The following is a 15,708-nucleotide window of genomic DNA, read 5'->3' as shown; positions in this document are numbered from 1 at the left end:
TCCTGTCTGATCAGTAACTGACTCACTTGGACTTTTGTTTACTGTTCTACTAACTCACTTGGACTTTTAGGAAAGAAAGACATCTACAAAGACTTCTTTTATTGTCATTATTGAGCATTTAAATTATTGTTGTACGTCGAAACCTTTTAAGTTTACCGGTCATAAACATTGCATTCATTTTTCTCTATTTTTTTCTACTTTTTTCTTTGGACAAGATATCTCCTGTCGGATCAAAATTATTTGCGTTTTATTACGCCTCGTGATGTGTTTCCCTTCCCTGGATTTGTATTTTTTTTTTCATTTTTCTTTCACTTCGGAAAATATTTATTTTGTATATTTTAAATAATACTAAAAGTTTTGGGTCCGGATTGATTACATAATATTAAAAATCTCAACTCAATTTATTATTATAATTTTTTTTTAATTTTTATATAAAATATAATAAAAAATTTAATTTTTTCAAATCTCAATACAAAATTAATATTAAAAAATTATATTATAATAACATTTTATTCATTATTATTTAAAATATTTTATATTATCTCATATCATCTATGTAACTAAACGGGACCTTACACTTGTGCTCTAAGAGCATCCTCAATAAGATTAATCAAATACTAAATTCATCTCCTATTTAGTTATTATACCTCAAAATATCATCACAATAGATTAATCAGAATCTAAATATTTAGACTTTTACTACAATAAACACCAAATCTATTTCTAAATTTGATTGCTACTGTAGTTTCATCAAATATTTATTTTATCTATTATTTCTCTCTCTTCATTATTCCCTTCATCATTCTACTCAACTCCAACCATTGTTTTCATAAAAAATTCACTGCATTCAATTAAAATAAATAATAAAAGGGTAAAAAGTGAGAACATAAAATAAATTAATATATATTTAAAAAATATTAAATATTTTTTTAATTATTAATTATTTTATTACTATATAATAAATAAATATAGAGATTTGATGTAAATAGTCAAAGTAAAATTCATTTTATATTATTTTATTATTATATAATGAAAAAATAACTATTCCAATGTGACTTATATATGTGAATGGAATAACCGAAAGCTAAAATTTATCTAATATTCATCAAAAGTGTCCTTTAGTTAATCCACTGAGGATGCTTTAAGGCTTTGTTCACTTTTATAAAATATCTCATCTTATTTAATCATTATAATTTTTTCAAATTTTCATACAAAATAAAATAAATTAATTTAAAATTTTCAAAATTCAATACAAAAATAATATTAAAATAATATATTTTACACATCACAGACAAAACACCAAACAAACATAATAAATAAATATGCAAATGCATGCAGATAGTATATTTAGAAAAATTATAATGATGAAATGAGATGAGATAAAACACTTCTTGTATCTAAATTTAGGAATATAATTTGACCTACAAATTTCATATTTTCTAATCTAATCCAAAGTACTTTAAGATCATACCAATCATTTCTAATCTAATCACATTAATAAAGTGTGGTTAATATCATATAGCAATAAAGCTAATATGAAAGATTAATTATAGGAGCTAGGGTGGCGAATGGAAGAAATTCTTGAGGTTTATAATGATTTTAAGCAATTTAAACCTTAATATATATTAACAGATTCTTTAGAATATAAACCAGTACTGATGATTCAAGATTAAGTTAAGGAAGTTGCTATTAATTAATATTCCAAGAAGTTGCTCAAGGGCGAAATTAGCTAGGTGAGGATCCTATATAGTCCATAGACCTATAAACTTGTAGTAATCATGTTTAGTTTTAATTAATTGTACAAGCTTGATTAGAAACTAGAAGGAAGAAAAGGGAGGAAAAAAAAATATCCTCCAACATTAAAAAAATCTTAATTTTCTCAAAATATATTTCCTAATGAGAAAAGCTAGTACGCCTCCCAAATTATACTTTTCTATTTGACTGCTCAGTAAATTTTTTTATTTTTATTTAATAATTAAGAAAGTAATTTTAAATAAATTGATATATTTCTTTTGCATTTTAAAAATATTTAAATATATTAAAAAAAAGGTCAAATAGAGTGGCCCGCTCTTCGCTAATAGCCCAAGATGGGCGATGGGGGACAAGTGCGAGTAACATCATTGAATGTGGACATTATGTGAAGAGTTTTGCTACATACAAGTAAAGTCGTGTACTAATCTGCGTATTAATACTGATTCCTTCATACTTAAAATTTCAATTAGTACTGTTTTTAATAAAATTTACTTTATGATCAATCACAATAAATTAATGCACATATTAATATACAATTATGCTTGTAACTAGATTTTTCCTTACATAAAAGCCACTACTGCCCTGACCCCGATCTCACGCTCGAAACAGGAGAACGGCATAGAAATTGATGGGTCTCGATCGGTGAAATTTCTAATTTCCATCAGTTTTATTTCAGCCATTAGATAATTAATGACAACTCATCACAACGCGTAAGATCGTATTGTTTTCATCTGTTGAAGCTACGTACCAATTAATGGCGTCGTCCTCCAATATTTGACTAGGAAAAGTCTGGGGGAGCTGAACTGCTCTAATATTGTATATCCGTGTAAATGTCTATGAAAAACAAGAATAATGATAAAGAGATGAATCAATTTGTATAATTACTTTATAACCTTGTTTTAAAAGAAATTTTTCTTTTTAAAATCGAGTTGTAGAAATAAGGCAAGTTGACAAAAATATTTATCATTTAAAAAGAAGTTATGTCCATAGGCTGTCTAGGACACTTTTAAGCACTTGTGATCAACACAAAGTAGAAGAAAACATTATCTATCTTTCTGTCCATGGGCTTAGTCTCCAAGCTTTTGCAATTAATCTCATTTATTGGAGTGCTGATACTCTTTGCGATGGTGGCGGCGTCGGCGGTAGCAGCAGCTCAAGCCAAGCCTGGCTGCACCCACAAGTGTGGGGATGTAGAAATTCCATTTCCATTTGGGTTGAGTAAAGACTGCTTCTTAGGTGATGATAATGATCAGAGCTTTAGCATCACTTGTGATGGCTCTGATCCAAAACCAAAGACAGGTAATATCACTGTTACAAACATATCCATTGAAGCACATGAGATGCATGTCCTGACGCCTGTAGTCAAATATTGTTACAGTCAGTCGGGTGATGTCCAATTCTGGAATAATAGTTATATCATATTGCAAGCCACCCAATCCGTTTCTAAAACCAAAAATGAGTTCACTGTTGTTGGCTGTGACACTATTGGAATGATTGGTGGGTTCCAAAACGGAGACAAGTACTGGACCGGCTGCGTATCCAAGTGTAACACTAGTCTAAAAAGTGTTGTCAATGGCTCTTGCTCTGGCGTCGGATGCTGCAAGGTAGAGTTTCCATATGGATGGCAGTATATTGATGTGCATATGAGAAGCATCGATAATCACGTAAATGTATGGGGCTTCAATCCCTGCAGCTATGCTTTTGTTGTCGAACGAGGGAAGTTCAACTTCTCCACGGATTACTTTAAGGATCTGACAGCTGAGTTAAGGCTTCCAATGGTGTTTGATTGGGTAGTTGGGAACAAGTCATGTGAAGAAGCTAAGAAAAAACCGAATTTCGCGTGTAAGGATAAGAACAGCAAATGCCATGACCCAGAAAGAAGATCGGGGTACCAGTGCAAGTGTGAGCCGGGTTACCAAGGGAACCCCTACCTCCCTGACGGATGCCTAGGTACGTATTTTATAAAGGAATTTTGATTGATTTCACTAAGTATTTTCCCATTCAATCGTTTCGATATATGATGTCATGGCTTGATCATAATCACTTGACTCGCGCGCAGACATTGACGAATGTAAGGATCAAACTCATAACTGCAGCAGAGCGAAAGGCTGTGTCAACACAAAAGGCTCCTATGAATGTCATTGCCCCAAGTGGTACCGTGGGGACGGAAGAAAAGAGGGTGAAGGCTGTGCTGCGAATTTCCTAAAAATTATTCCGATTGCCATTGGTAAGTATATTTTACCAGCTCATACTCACTCATGTACGTTACGATTTATCTACATCTAGCTAACTACTCTTGGATTGCCAAAATTAATTAACTTAATTGCTTATCAAATTTGCATGCAGTCGATTGTGAAATATATATATTATTCGGTTAAATAATATTGATGTAGTTTGGAACAAGGATTATTATTTTAATTTTGTAAATAAGGGATTATTATTTAGTATTTTTAGCTTAATTTATGAAACTTTGTAAATTAGAAATTAAGCAAAAAATGAAAAAAGAAGTTTCAAAAAGTACTATAGTATCTTTAAATATTTTTGGCACATCGACATGGAGATTTTGCATGTTAGGCTTAATTTGTAGCATTTAGAGAACATGTCTCTCCATTAACAATTTTAATATAAAACCTATTAATAAGATATATAAAGTAATATCCCAATTGCAAACTGAAGTACGTAATCTTTTTCCTATTAATTTTTTGAGTTATGCAGGTGCTAGTACATTTGGGGTATTATTTCTACTCATTGGTGGATGGGGGTCATACAAAGTGGTAAAGAAAAGGAAAAGAATTGAACGTAGGCAGGAGTTCTTTAAACGAAATGGCGGACTGTTGTTACAACATCAAATATCTCAAAGCGAATTGGATGTTGCAAACACGAAATTATTTAATTCAAAGGACTTGGAGAAAGCCACTGACCATTTTAATGATAACAGAATACTTGGTCAAGGTGGACAAGGAACTGTTTACAAAGGTATGTTAGAGGATGGAAGAATCGTTGCTGTGAAAAAGTCAAAGATAATTAATGAAGGAAAGCTTCAAGAATTCATTAATGAAGTTGTCGTTCTTTCCCGAATTAATCATAGGAACATTGTTAAACTACTTGGTTGTTGCTTAGAGACAGAAGTGCCTTTACTGGTATATGAATTTGTTCCTAATGGAACTCTCTCGAGATATCTAAGTGACCAAAACGAGGAGTTTCCACCAACATGGGATATGCGCTTACGAATTGCCACAGAAATTGCAGGAGCTCTATACTATTTACACTCAGCAACTTCATTACCCATTTACCATCGAGACATTAAGTCAACTAACATTCTCTTAGATGATAAATACAGAGCAAAAGTAGCAGATTTTGGGACTTCAAGATCCGTTGCTATTGATCAAACTCACTTGACTACACTAGTGCATGGAACTTTTGGATACTTAGACCCGAAGTATTTTCAATCAAGTCAATTTACAGAAAAAAGTGATGTTTATAGTTTTGGTGTTGTCCTTGTTGAGCTTTTAACAGGAGAAAAGGCTATATCTTTGACAAGGACACCAGAAGCTAAAAGTTTAGCCACGTATTTTATTTGCTCGATGGAAGAAAACAATTTGTTTGATATCCTTGATAGAAGAGTTCTGAAGGAAGCTATAAAAGAAGAGCTTATTACGGTCGCAAACATTGCAAAAAGGTGCCTAAACTTGGATGGGAAGAAGCGACCTACGATGAAAGAAGTCTCAATGGAGTTGGAGGCAGTAAAAATATCACAAAAAGCTTCAAGCCTTGAAATGTGCAAAAGAGATGATAGGCCTACTATGACGGAAGTGGCGGTGATGCTAGATGGACTAAGAGGTAAGGAAAAGCAAACAATGAAAGAAGCTGATCTCAATACAGAAGAGAGTGAGTATTTGCTTAGTACATACACACCCTCTTTAAGCATTGATGTTGGCGTTGGCTGTTCTTCCACAAGTACCTTGGATGGTATGTGAAATCAAGAACTACAACCAACAAATGATGGCAGATAATCCATTAGTCCGATCCTTAAAAGCCTCAATCAGCAAGCATCTTCCTCCAAATCAATGGATGATGGTAGATTTTGGTGTCTTTGCATGCAGTGTTTAAGTTTTCTCCACATAGATCTTTTGGTATGTTCAAAGTTTGCTCTCAAGGTCTGCTTTGCATTATTGAGAGCTTTTGTACGTACGTGTGAGCAAGTCCAGTAGTACTGGTTAATTAGGTGTCCGCTTTGAAAGTTGTCGTAATTTCGACATGTGTGTTCTAAGTTTTTATTTGTGGATTATGCATGGGTAGATTTATTGTAACTTAAATATTAGAAAAGTCAATGCTTTGCTGGAGATCTTGGGTAAATTCTCGAAGTCATGGCCGGGAATATTCTTCTAAGCTCCTTCAAAGCGAATGATGTCGCCCTCCATTAACTAGCAAAAGCCTGGGGAAGCTGAACTGGTCTCTAATTATTTCATCCATATATTTAAAAGAAATTTATAAAAATAAATTGATAAATTGATATAAATTTAAAAACTGTTATTAGTTTATAAGTTTATTTTTATAAAATAAAACAAATTAAGGAAAAAACGTAATCACGAGTGACATTGAAAAAGTGACGAAAGATAATTATGAGGTACGTGGTTGGAGTATATAATAAAGAGTGATGAAAGTTGAGGTAGGTGGGATCGGTGCAGAAAGACCAGTGATCAGGGAGGAGCCAATAAAATTGGTACGTGGGGGTAGCATTGTTTTTTTATTTTCGAAAGGAATTGTTTTTCATAATTTTCAAAAGGACAAAGGAGATATTGAATCAGTAATTTAATCTACTCGAACAAAATTGTCAGGTTCTCAAGTCATGAACGGTTTTGATTGGTAGATCATTCACGGTATATACAATTAAAACCAATAGGAAATTAATTAACACTCCTATTATATAGGAGGGCCGTTAATTAATTAAAGTTTTATTCTATATATATAATTAATCCTCTAAGCACTGATAGGGCCACCGATACTGGTCCCGACAAATTCTACCGACTAGCTTTATGTGTATTGTTTTTTAAATTCTACCGAGACCGGTCCCCCCCCCCCCCCCCCCCCCCAACAAAGTCTATTAATTATGCCTAGAACTTAAGTACAAATTAGCTTTTTATTTTGGGTGTAATTTTTTAAGTATTTTTTTAACCCTTTAAATATTTTTTTAAATTACAAATTTATTAAAAAATATTTTCTTAATTATTAAATAAAAAATAATAATAAATTAACCGAAAATGTCAGCCATCCTCGGTATTAATTATAAGTGTATATATAGATATATAATTTGACATAATTATATATTCTTAACAATTATATATATATAATATATATATATATATGTATATATATTTATATATATATTTATAGTCCTTGGATGATATTCAGAATTTCAGAGTTGACGACGACGACCCACCTCACATTTGTTTGTATGTAGAAATGTCAAAGTAGCCGGCTAGATATTTAATTCATCATGACTACTCATAATTTCCAAATGAATGAGATCGATCGGTCGACTATGATATACAATGACCAGCTTTGCGTACGTCCACTTCAAAGACCTGCTTAATTTGCGTACAATTAAGCTTGATCATGACTAGGATTTTCTTTTTCAAAATTAAAATATTCTTACAAATTTTATATGATATATATATATATATTATAGTCCTTGGATGATATTCAGAGTTGACGACGACCCACCTCACATTTGTTTGTACGTATAAATGTCAAATTAGCCGGCTAGATATATTTCTATATGGAAAAATCTGTCGACTAATATTAATTCCTGGTCAGACGGACGTCCACTTCAATGACCAGCTAGCTTTGCGTACATTTAACCATGATCATGAGTACAAGGATTTTCTTTTTCAAAAATTAAAAATATCAAGGTAGTTTCTAATTACATAAATACTTTAAACTTTATTTATCTTATTTTCCATCTAATTAAATATCATCATTTTAATTTTTTTTATGTGACTTAAAAATGATTGAAAATTATTTAATATTGTTTTTACTTAATCTCTAACTATTTGATGCACATCGAAAATAAGGATAATGATTAATAGTTTATAAATAACTTTTTTTCTTTTCATAATTATTTAAAGATATTTGTTATCTCTGTTAATTTGGTTTTAATCTTAGTGTTAAGAATGTGTCCCACCGCCACGAATGCAACCATTCACTTGCAAATGTGAAGAAGATTCTAGCATGATATGCCTGAGAACACTATAATACTTAAGTCAATAAAGTGTATCACACAAGTAATTTATAATTCAAAAATGGATCTTCTTTGGGATTACTTAGTATATATAGAGGTTTCCTGTTGGATTAGATCAGCACTATATGAGATTACCATCACGTGATGTATATCTGGTGCAATGTCTATCAACTTAGATCATCTCTAAGTAACCGAAATAATCACGTACATGCATGAAATTCGCTCCTTCCCAAGTTAGGTGGCGTGTAGCATGTAGATCCCTGTTGAGCCTAGGCTCTTCAGTTTAGACCAGTTAATGAGAGCTTTTATATTGGGCTTAACTACAAAATAGGTCTTCCAGCTACCCTGGTAATTCCCTTCACTCTATGGCATAGGGAATTTATGTTGACAAATTTTGCAAACACATTTTCATCATTATTTTATATATATATATTTTTTTTTCTCGAGCATGAACCTCGCTATGGTCCCCCTTTTCATTTCAAGCCCCTTTTTAAACAGCCTCTAACCCATATGCAAACTGCTAAGTACCCTGCTATCCCTTCACATTTCTCTTTGTGTCATTTCACATTTTCAAAAATCAAAGAGCCCTCATGATTTTTAGCTTACGTAGCGACGGTAAGGGTTTCGTGTGACGGTTATTTTTCTATTATAGTGTTAGGTCATGATCCCTACAACTAGCGTTTCATATTTGCCCTTTTTAAATACCCTTTTGCCAGTCTCCTCTATTCTTCCCTTTACTTACTTCCCTTGCTTGTGCCCTTGCTTTCTCCCTGTTCTTGTTTCTTTGCACTTGCCCATCCCGTCCTCTTTGCTTTCTTGTCATTCTTTACCTCAAGTTTTCATTATCGAATATGGTGGTAATTCTGCACAACCTTCCCCAGCATCAGACGCCCCAATCTTTGATGAGTATGGGTGGAGTTCAGCCCTCAGACAGAAAAATTTTCCAGGGATTGGGGACGAACTTTGCATCCCTAAAAAAGTAGTGCTGGAGGTTCCTCCATCCGGGTGTTGCAACATTGAAGCGTTCGCAGGTAAGGTCACTTTAACCACGTCCCTTCTGGCTCATGGGCTGAGACTCCCCTTCTATTGCCCTCTTTGCAACATCTTGGATTTACTCGGTTTGGCGCCTGCTCAACTCCATCTCTTCGCATTGAGGGCTTATTTTGCACCTACGTAGTCTTTCGCATGGTATTGGAGCCCCTCGGATATTTATCCTGACCCGACCGCTCGAGAATTCTAGTCCTTTTACAACGTGAGGCCAGCGATCAAGGGCAACATTGCTAGCTTTTGCAAGAAAGATAAAGGGCAGACATTGGCTCGATTTGAAACTCGGCACTCAAATGCCAAAAACTGAACGATCAGGTTTTTCTTCATCACTGAATAGGGTTGGGAGTTTCTCGCCTTTGAAGTCCCTTCAAGAGATTTCCCAGTTAGGGTGATCTGGGGCGTCGTTCCTGATGAGAAGAGTTTGTGGGTGAACATGGAGCCTTTGTCAATTTGAGAGCTAGCTCGAATTGAAACTGTCTGATCCTTATTGCCCATTAGTAGCATACTATGGCTGACGTAGAGGTTCAACGTGATCATGACCTGTGGGCTTGTGGGTTTGAGGACAAGCTGATTGACATGTTGTACCAAGAAACATTCGAAGATAAATTGGTGGGGTCCAAAATAACAAACCGTGATTGTGTCCGACTAGCTGAGCGCCGCAATAACCTGCGTATTAAGCGGGTTGATTTATCACAAGTGAAGGAAAAAATCACTCGTCTTAAAAAGATACAACACCAGTTTACAGATTTAATGGGTCAAACGGGCATGGGTTGGAACCCTATCACAAAAACTGTAATTGGTTCGGACGAACATTGGGCAAATGTGATCTGGGTAACCTTCCTATTCTTTTGGTCTAATTGATGTATTTTTAATTTATTGCTTTATGTAATCAATTTATGGCCCATTATTGCCCATTAAATGCATTTAACTTTTATAATCAACTTGTTTAATTATTTTTACCATTTCTTAGGTCCGATCTGAGTGGAAAAAGTTCAAGAACAGTGGTTGTGGCAACTACGATGTCCTCTGCATGATTTTTGGTCAGGCGGTCGCAACAGGGGTGTTGCATTTTGCCTCAACGCAAGAACCCCCTCTAGAGAAGAAGAGCAGCATCTAGAGGATGAATTGAGGGCCCGGGGTCCCATGTTTTGCACTGGCACTAGATTAGACTCGACTATTGATCTGGATGCCATCGAGATCACTCCCGAAACACAAGGAGGGGCGTCGCAGCGAATGACTCCTCGACGATGACTTAGGGATGCAGCCGGGCCATCAATCTCACCAGATCTGGCTGATGCCTTGAAAACAATTGCCGCTAGTTCTAAAGCGCGGGCAGAGTTGGATGCAAAGATGTTTGACCTATGCAGTTCAAAGTGCAATAGAGGCGAGAGTTCAAATACTGGGTCTGATGCAGGTTATAACAGTGTTACACAATGTATGCAGTTTTTGTATGATATCACCCCTCCCCTACCTTTGGACGTCCAGCTTGCCGCAACAAAAGCTTTTTTGGATCCTAATATGATCAATGTCTTCCAGACCATGACTCCAGAGCTGAAATTGCACTGGGTGTGGTCACTAACTGACCACGCATATTGGGTTTGCTTTGGATTTATAGAATTATCTGACACTTTCTTTTACTTATATTTTATCTAGAACTTTATTAGTTGTATGTTGATTTCTAACAATCGTATTTCATGTGGGCTAATTTAAGTTCAAACATTGGCGTGGTAATTTTTTTAAAAGTACTTGCTAAGTTCATATAAAATGAGTTCCTTTTATTCATAGTATTATAAATACTGAAAACTTCTAAATATTTACGTACCACATATTTTTAAAAGCGCAGCATGGACAATGATAGTTGGTGGAATGATGAGATAAACATTGAGGAGAACGAGGCAAGCGAGGAGGGCTCTAGTAGTAATGTGTCAAATACATTTGACGAAGATAGATGGGCGAAATGGAACGCATGGAGAAGATGTAACAATGGTACGCAAGAAGATGCAACCCTTCTGAACATGATGATGGAGGAGCAGCAATCCTGTGCCCAATGTCGTATGCCTAGGCCACAACATAATATTGGCTTGCGTGGAAGGGAGTATATCAACGCAGTCTTCAATGGACATCCGGATAACTGTTACGAGATGTTTTGAATGGAGGTATATGCATTCCAGGCCTTATGCGATCGGTTACGTAGAGATGTAGCCTTGCGTGATTCGACTCGAGAGGTCACTTTTGAGGAAGCCTTAGGAATGTTTTGCTACACCGTCAGACATGGTGTAGTTCAACGAAATTCAGCTAATCTATTTCAACATTCGGTTGAAACTGTGAATCGACATGTGTACGCAGTAATGCTTGCATTATGTCGCCTTGCACGCCATGTGATTAAACCAAGTCAGACGATAGGGGTGATGCCTTGTATTGAAGGAAATCCTAGATATTATCCATGGTTCAAGGTCAATTTTTCTTACAATATCTATTTTCGTAGATTAAAATGCACTCTACAAATGACATAATGTTTCCAATACACGATTTTGGAATTTATGCAAGTTTAAAACAAAATCTGCAGAAATGTCATGCTGCAATGGATGGGGTCATGATTGACGCAGTTGTGCTGAGTTTCGTAACTAACGCATATTTAAATTGGTATCAGCAACTTGCCCAGAATGTCTTGTGTGTCTGTGATTTCAACATGAAATTCACATTCGTATATGCCGGGTGGGAGGGTACAGCCCATGATGCTCGTGTTTTAATTGATGCGTTAAGGCATCCGGAGAAAAATTTTCCATGGCTTCAAGACGGTAATTTCTACACGTTATTTAATTTGTACCTAACAAGTAGTCAGTAATTTTCTATACCATATTTATAAAAAGATTACTGTTCTACTGAAATCTCAGGTTATTATTATTTGGTTGATTCTGCATTCCCTTGCATGGAGGGATATATACTGTCGTATCCAAGGGTGAGATACCACAGATCTGAACGTCATGGAAATCATACATTCCAAGGATATAAAGATCTATTTAATTATCGACATTCATCTATTCGGAATGTCATTGAACGAACTTTTGGTGTGTTGAAGAGGCATTTTCGACTTTTAAAAAACATGCTTGAGTACCGTCCAACTCGGCAACGTTATATTATTATCGCATGTTGTGTGATAAATAACTTCATCCAGACCATTACGCCTAATGATCAAACATTTCTAGCATTTAACAATCCTGATGATTATCCAAAAATGAGTATGGATCAAGACAACAATGAACAATTTCATATTCCTGACATGTCGATTGCATCGGCACAGTCAATGGCTGCAAGTAGAGATGCTATTGCACTGGCTATGTGGATGCATACTACTGGGCAACAGGGAAACACCTAATTACTAGCATGGTGTTGCAATTTTTTTTTTTTATAATTTCTGTTGAAAAAAGCTACAAACAAAATGTAGTGTAAAATCAATTTTTACATGCATTTACTCATTTAAATAATAAAGTGATATTATTTATTAATTTTTTTATTTTTAAATAATTTTTAAAAAACTAATTATATTTTGCATTTGCAAATAAAAATTAAGAAAGATAATGGTACTTGGTGTTACTCATTTAACTCAAAATATAAATAAGAAATAATATATTTTATGAAGTAAAAGTATGGAAAATAATAAAATAGTAATATGAAAAAACAAATGAAATGAAATGGATAAAAAAAATTAAAGAAAAAGTAGTATGGAAAACACTGGAGGAAAATAATAAAAGAGAATTGCTACGCATCCGCCTCTGTTCACACACACACCCCACACCTGACGTCAATATTATATATTTTTTCTTTTTCTTGTTTTCCTTCCTGAAACGTGCGTTTTATCCCTCCAAAACACCATTTTGCATTTGAAAATCCCACCCGCGTCGCCCTCTCTAGTCTCTCGTCGCCCAGCACTGAGTCTCTAAAATCGCCGTCGCCGTCACAGCCCCTTTGCAAGCAAGCAAGCATTTCTAAAACAAAAAAAACATTGCTTCGTTTCCAAGAAATATAAGAAGAGGGAAGAAGTTACGTTTATAAATTCTGTCATATATGTTAAACAAACAGATCCTTGTTTCCGGCTATGGTTCGAGTTCGTCAGCCTATGCTTTACAAAGTTGCATTTAGACGTCATTCCGATATAACTTTCTAAATCTTTGGTCGGATTCGAACCTGACCCAAAGCATGAAAAATGCTATTTCTCCAAACAAAAAAAAAAAAAAAAAGATTAACTAATAATTAGCTCAGTTGTCAAAATTTAGAAACTTTGCTGTTTTTCAGTTCAAATTTGAAGGTGCTGGGCGGAGTAAATACTGGGGGAGAGAATGCGAGGGTGAGGGGTGGGGGGAGAGTGGGACTGGGACTGGGCCGAGGGATAAACGATGAGGAGGTGCTGGTGGGGGCGAAACGATGAGGAGCTCTGTTCAGCAAATTCAAAACAGAATAATGAAATGAAAATGAAGGGAACGTGCAGATGGGGTCAGCTAGGGACTATTTTGTCATTAAAATGTGCCACGTAAGGTGTGTTTTTGGGTGTTGCCAAACAGAGGCTGCTCCCAATATTTATTCATAATAAAATAGTAATATGAAAAAACAAATGAAATGAAATGGATAAAAAAAAAAATTAAAGAAAAAGTAGTATGGAAACACTGGAAAAAAAAGGGAATTGTGAATATGTTTGCATGATGAAAAAAAAGTGTGACCGTCTGGTAGTATTCCAAGTGGCTGCTTTATTCATGAAAAAAAAAACGATAGGAGTTTGCCATTTCGGATGATATAGTGCACGTGAATCAGAACTTTTTTGCTGTACTAGGTGGGTCAATTAGAATCACGTCGGTTAGCCCCTGTCAGATAATACAATATAAAATAATAGTGAGACCCATTGTTATTTCAAATTTTTCATAAATATCTAAACTCATTTTAACATTCAAATATACTTAATTCATCTTAAATGGACTCCACCAAACTCATTCAACCATCTCAACTCAATACTATTAAAAAATAATTCAACTCAACTCAACTCAGCTGACCATCAAAATGCAGCCTTAATAATAGATGTGAAATGATCCACTCAACGCAGAACACGAAGGATTAGAAAATCTAATAATTTTAATGAAGAAACTAAAAAGAGAAATTGAAGGGATAGAGATTACAAATCTTATAGAATTTATCTTCTAAAAAAATTTTAAAAAATAATTGATTTTTTAAAATTGTGGGTCAAGCCTCCAAGAGTAAGCAGGCTTCTTCAATTCACTTGACATTCTACTATTGGCCGGGTTTAATTACAAACTGCGTGGGTTATAGGCCTTATTTGGTTACACAGTTAAGATGATATAAGATGAGATGTTTTATTAAAAGTTAAATAAAATCTTCTTATAATATAAGTTTTTAATATTAATTTTATTTTGAAATTTGAAAAAATTAAATTGTTTATTATATTTTATATGAGAGTTTAAAAAAGTTATAATGATAAGATGAGATAATTTAGATTTAGATAAATAAATGGAGCCTAGTCTAACGTGGCAAATTAGTAAGAGGGGAGTTATAAACAATTAGAGTTTTTCAATCATTTAATCCAATCTATGCTTAACAACATGTAATTAAGAGTAATATTACTTTGAGAACGCAAACGTCATGCAATCGTTTTGAAAAAAAGTGAAATATACTATTAAAAAATTAATTTTTTTTTTTATGTGAGTCTTATTTTTTTACTTTTTTCAAAATGATTACATAGTACTTGCGCACTCACGACAACAAGTATAATTTCTATATAATTAAAGACCATACATATATGTGTGTGTGTGTGTGTGTGTGTTTGTTGGGGGGGAGGGGGGTTTTGTCATCGCTAGATTAGATAATATTCAGAATTTAAGTGATGAGCTTTTGGGTATAGGTTGTTGATTGAAGTTTATAGGGCGCTTATTGATTGGCCGGGATAGATTCAAGCCTTTTAGGGTTGTTCTTTATCTTAGAGGAGATGGGTGTATTTTGGGGGGGAAATTACTTGCTTTCAATTTGGGACGCTGAGGTTGATTTAGTACTGGTTCCCTGTCTATGATCACGGATGTATTTTGTAGAATGTTGATTTTGATTAAGGCGGCTAGAACCAACTGAGGAATGAGTGATAATTTGTGGTTTTTGGATGTATATTATTTTCTATCGAAATGTGGTAAAGGGTTTTCTTGTTTACAGGTGTTGAGTTAGCTTGTACTCAATGGTGTTAATTTATGAAGACATAATCTTTTTGTATTTTGGCGAGTTATCCAAATGCGCATGAAAGCATGATTATTTTGAGATAATTAGGTATTCAAATTTTTCACTGATTTTGAGGAATTAGTGGTGACTAGAAATTTTGAGAAGATACTTGTAATTGGAGAGTATTCATTTGGTTGTACTAGCTATGCTTATTGATGGTTAATTTTGAAAGTGGCTATTAGGTTACCAAAGTGTAGTATACAATGAAGTTTGGGAGATAAAGTATAGGGGTGATTGAGGTTGGCACAGTTTATCGTAGGAAGATATTATCCATTGAGATTACTTGAGTGTTGTATTAAGGTTCTTATGGAAATGGTGATTTCAAATTACATGGCCACTCTAGGAATAATAGGCATGATGTATCACTGGGAGACTAGTGCAAGTTGATGGAATCGCCTATA

The 15,708-nt window shown here is 34.4% G+C and overlaps 3 protein-coding genes across 3 annotated transcripts; all 3 read left to right on the top strand.

Annotated features, from left to right (window-relative positions):
* Positions 1 to 2,727: 2,727 nt before the first annotated feature.
* LOC122296012 (wall-associated receptor kinase 5-like) lies at positions 2,728 to 6,095 on the top strand. The gene is made up of 3 exons (XM_043105380.1): positions 2,728 to 3,702; positions 3,812 to 3,979; positions 4,468 to 6,095. The coding sequence occupies exons 1-3, from the start codon at positions 2,814 to 2,816 to the stop codon at positions 5,727 to 5,729; spliced, it is 2,319 nt and encodes a 772-aa protein (XP_042961314.1). The 5' UTR covers positions 2,728 to 2,813; the 3' UTR covers positions 5,730 to 6,095.
* Positions 6,096 to 9,547: 3,452 nt separating this feature from the next.
* On the top strand, positions 9,548 to 10,157 carry LOC122296111. Its single transcript, XM_043105544.1, has 2 exons — positions 9,548 to 9,871; positions 10,011 to 10,157. Exons 1-2 carry the CDS (start codon positions 9,548 to 9,550, stop codon positions 10,155 to 10,157), a joined length of 471 nt encoding a protein of 156 aa, XP_042961478.1.
* A 1,033-nt stretch (positions 10,158 to 11,190) lies between these two features.
* LOC122296110 lies at positions 11,191 to 12,416 on the top strand. The gene is made up of 3 exons (XM_043105543.1): positions 11,191 to 11,493; positions 11,607 to 11,838; positions 11,935 to 12,416. Exons 1-3 carry the CDS (start codon positions 11,191 to 11,193, stop codon positions 12,414 to 12,416), a joined length of 1,017 nt encoding a protein of 338 aa, XP_042961477.1.
* Positions 12,417 to 15,708: the final 3,292 nt, after the last annotated feature.

This window comes from Carya illinoinensis, chromosome 15 (genome assembly GCF_018687715.1).
Source record: "Carya illinoinensis cultivar Pawnee chromosome 15, C.illinoinensisPawnee_v1, whole genome shotgun sequence".
NCBI classification, from domain to species: domain Eukaryota; kingdom Viridiplantae; phylum Streptophyta; class Magnoliopsida; order Fagales; family Juglandaceae; genus Carya; species Carya illinoinensis.
The sequence above is the reverse complement of the archived record's forward strand: the minus strand, read 5'-3'. Positions and strand labels throughout refer to the sequence as shown.

Bases quoted from the DNA above. Each gene is read 5' to 3' on its own strand.
- LOC122296110 (XM_043105543.1), top strand. From the start codon at position 11,191: ATGGAGGTATATGCATTCCAGGCCTTATGCGATCGGTTACGTAGAGAT. The intron at 11,494-11,606 runs GTCAATTTTTCT...CAAAATCTGCAG, and splicing joins GATATTATCCATGGTTCAAG to AAATGTCATGCTGCAATGGA. The intron at 11,839-11,934 runs GTAATTTCTACA...CTGAAATCTCAG, and splicing joins TTTTCCATGGCTTCAAGACG to GTTATTATTATTTGGTTGAT.
- LOC122296012 (XM_043105380.1), top strand. From the start codon at position 2,814: ATGGGCTTAGTCTCCAAGCTTTTGCAATTAATCTCATTTATTGGAGTG. The intron at 3,703-3,811 runs GTACGTATTTTA...ACTCGCGCGCAG, and splicing joins CCTCCCTGACGGATGCCTAG to ACATTGACGAATGTAAGGAT. The intron at 3,980-4,467 runs GTAAGTATATTT...TGAGTTATGCAG, and splicing joins AATTATTCCGATTGCCATTG to GTGCTAGTACATTTGGGGTA.
- LOC122296111 (XM_043105544.1), top strand. From the start codon at position 9,548: ATGGCTGACGTAGAGGTTCAACGTGATCATGACCTGTGGGCTTGTGGG. The intron at 9,872-10,010 runs GTAACCTTCCTA...ACCATTTCTTAG, and splicing joins ATTGGGCAAATGTGATCTGG to GTCCGATCTGAGTGGAAAAA.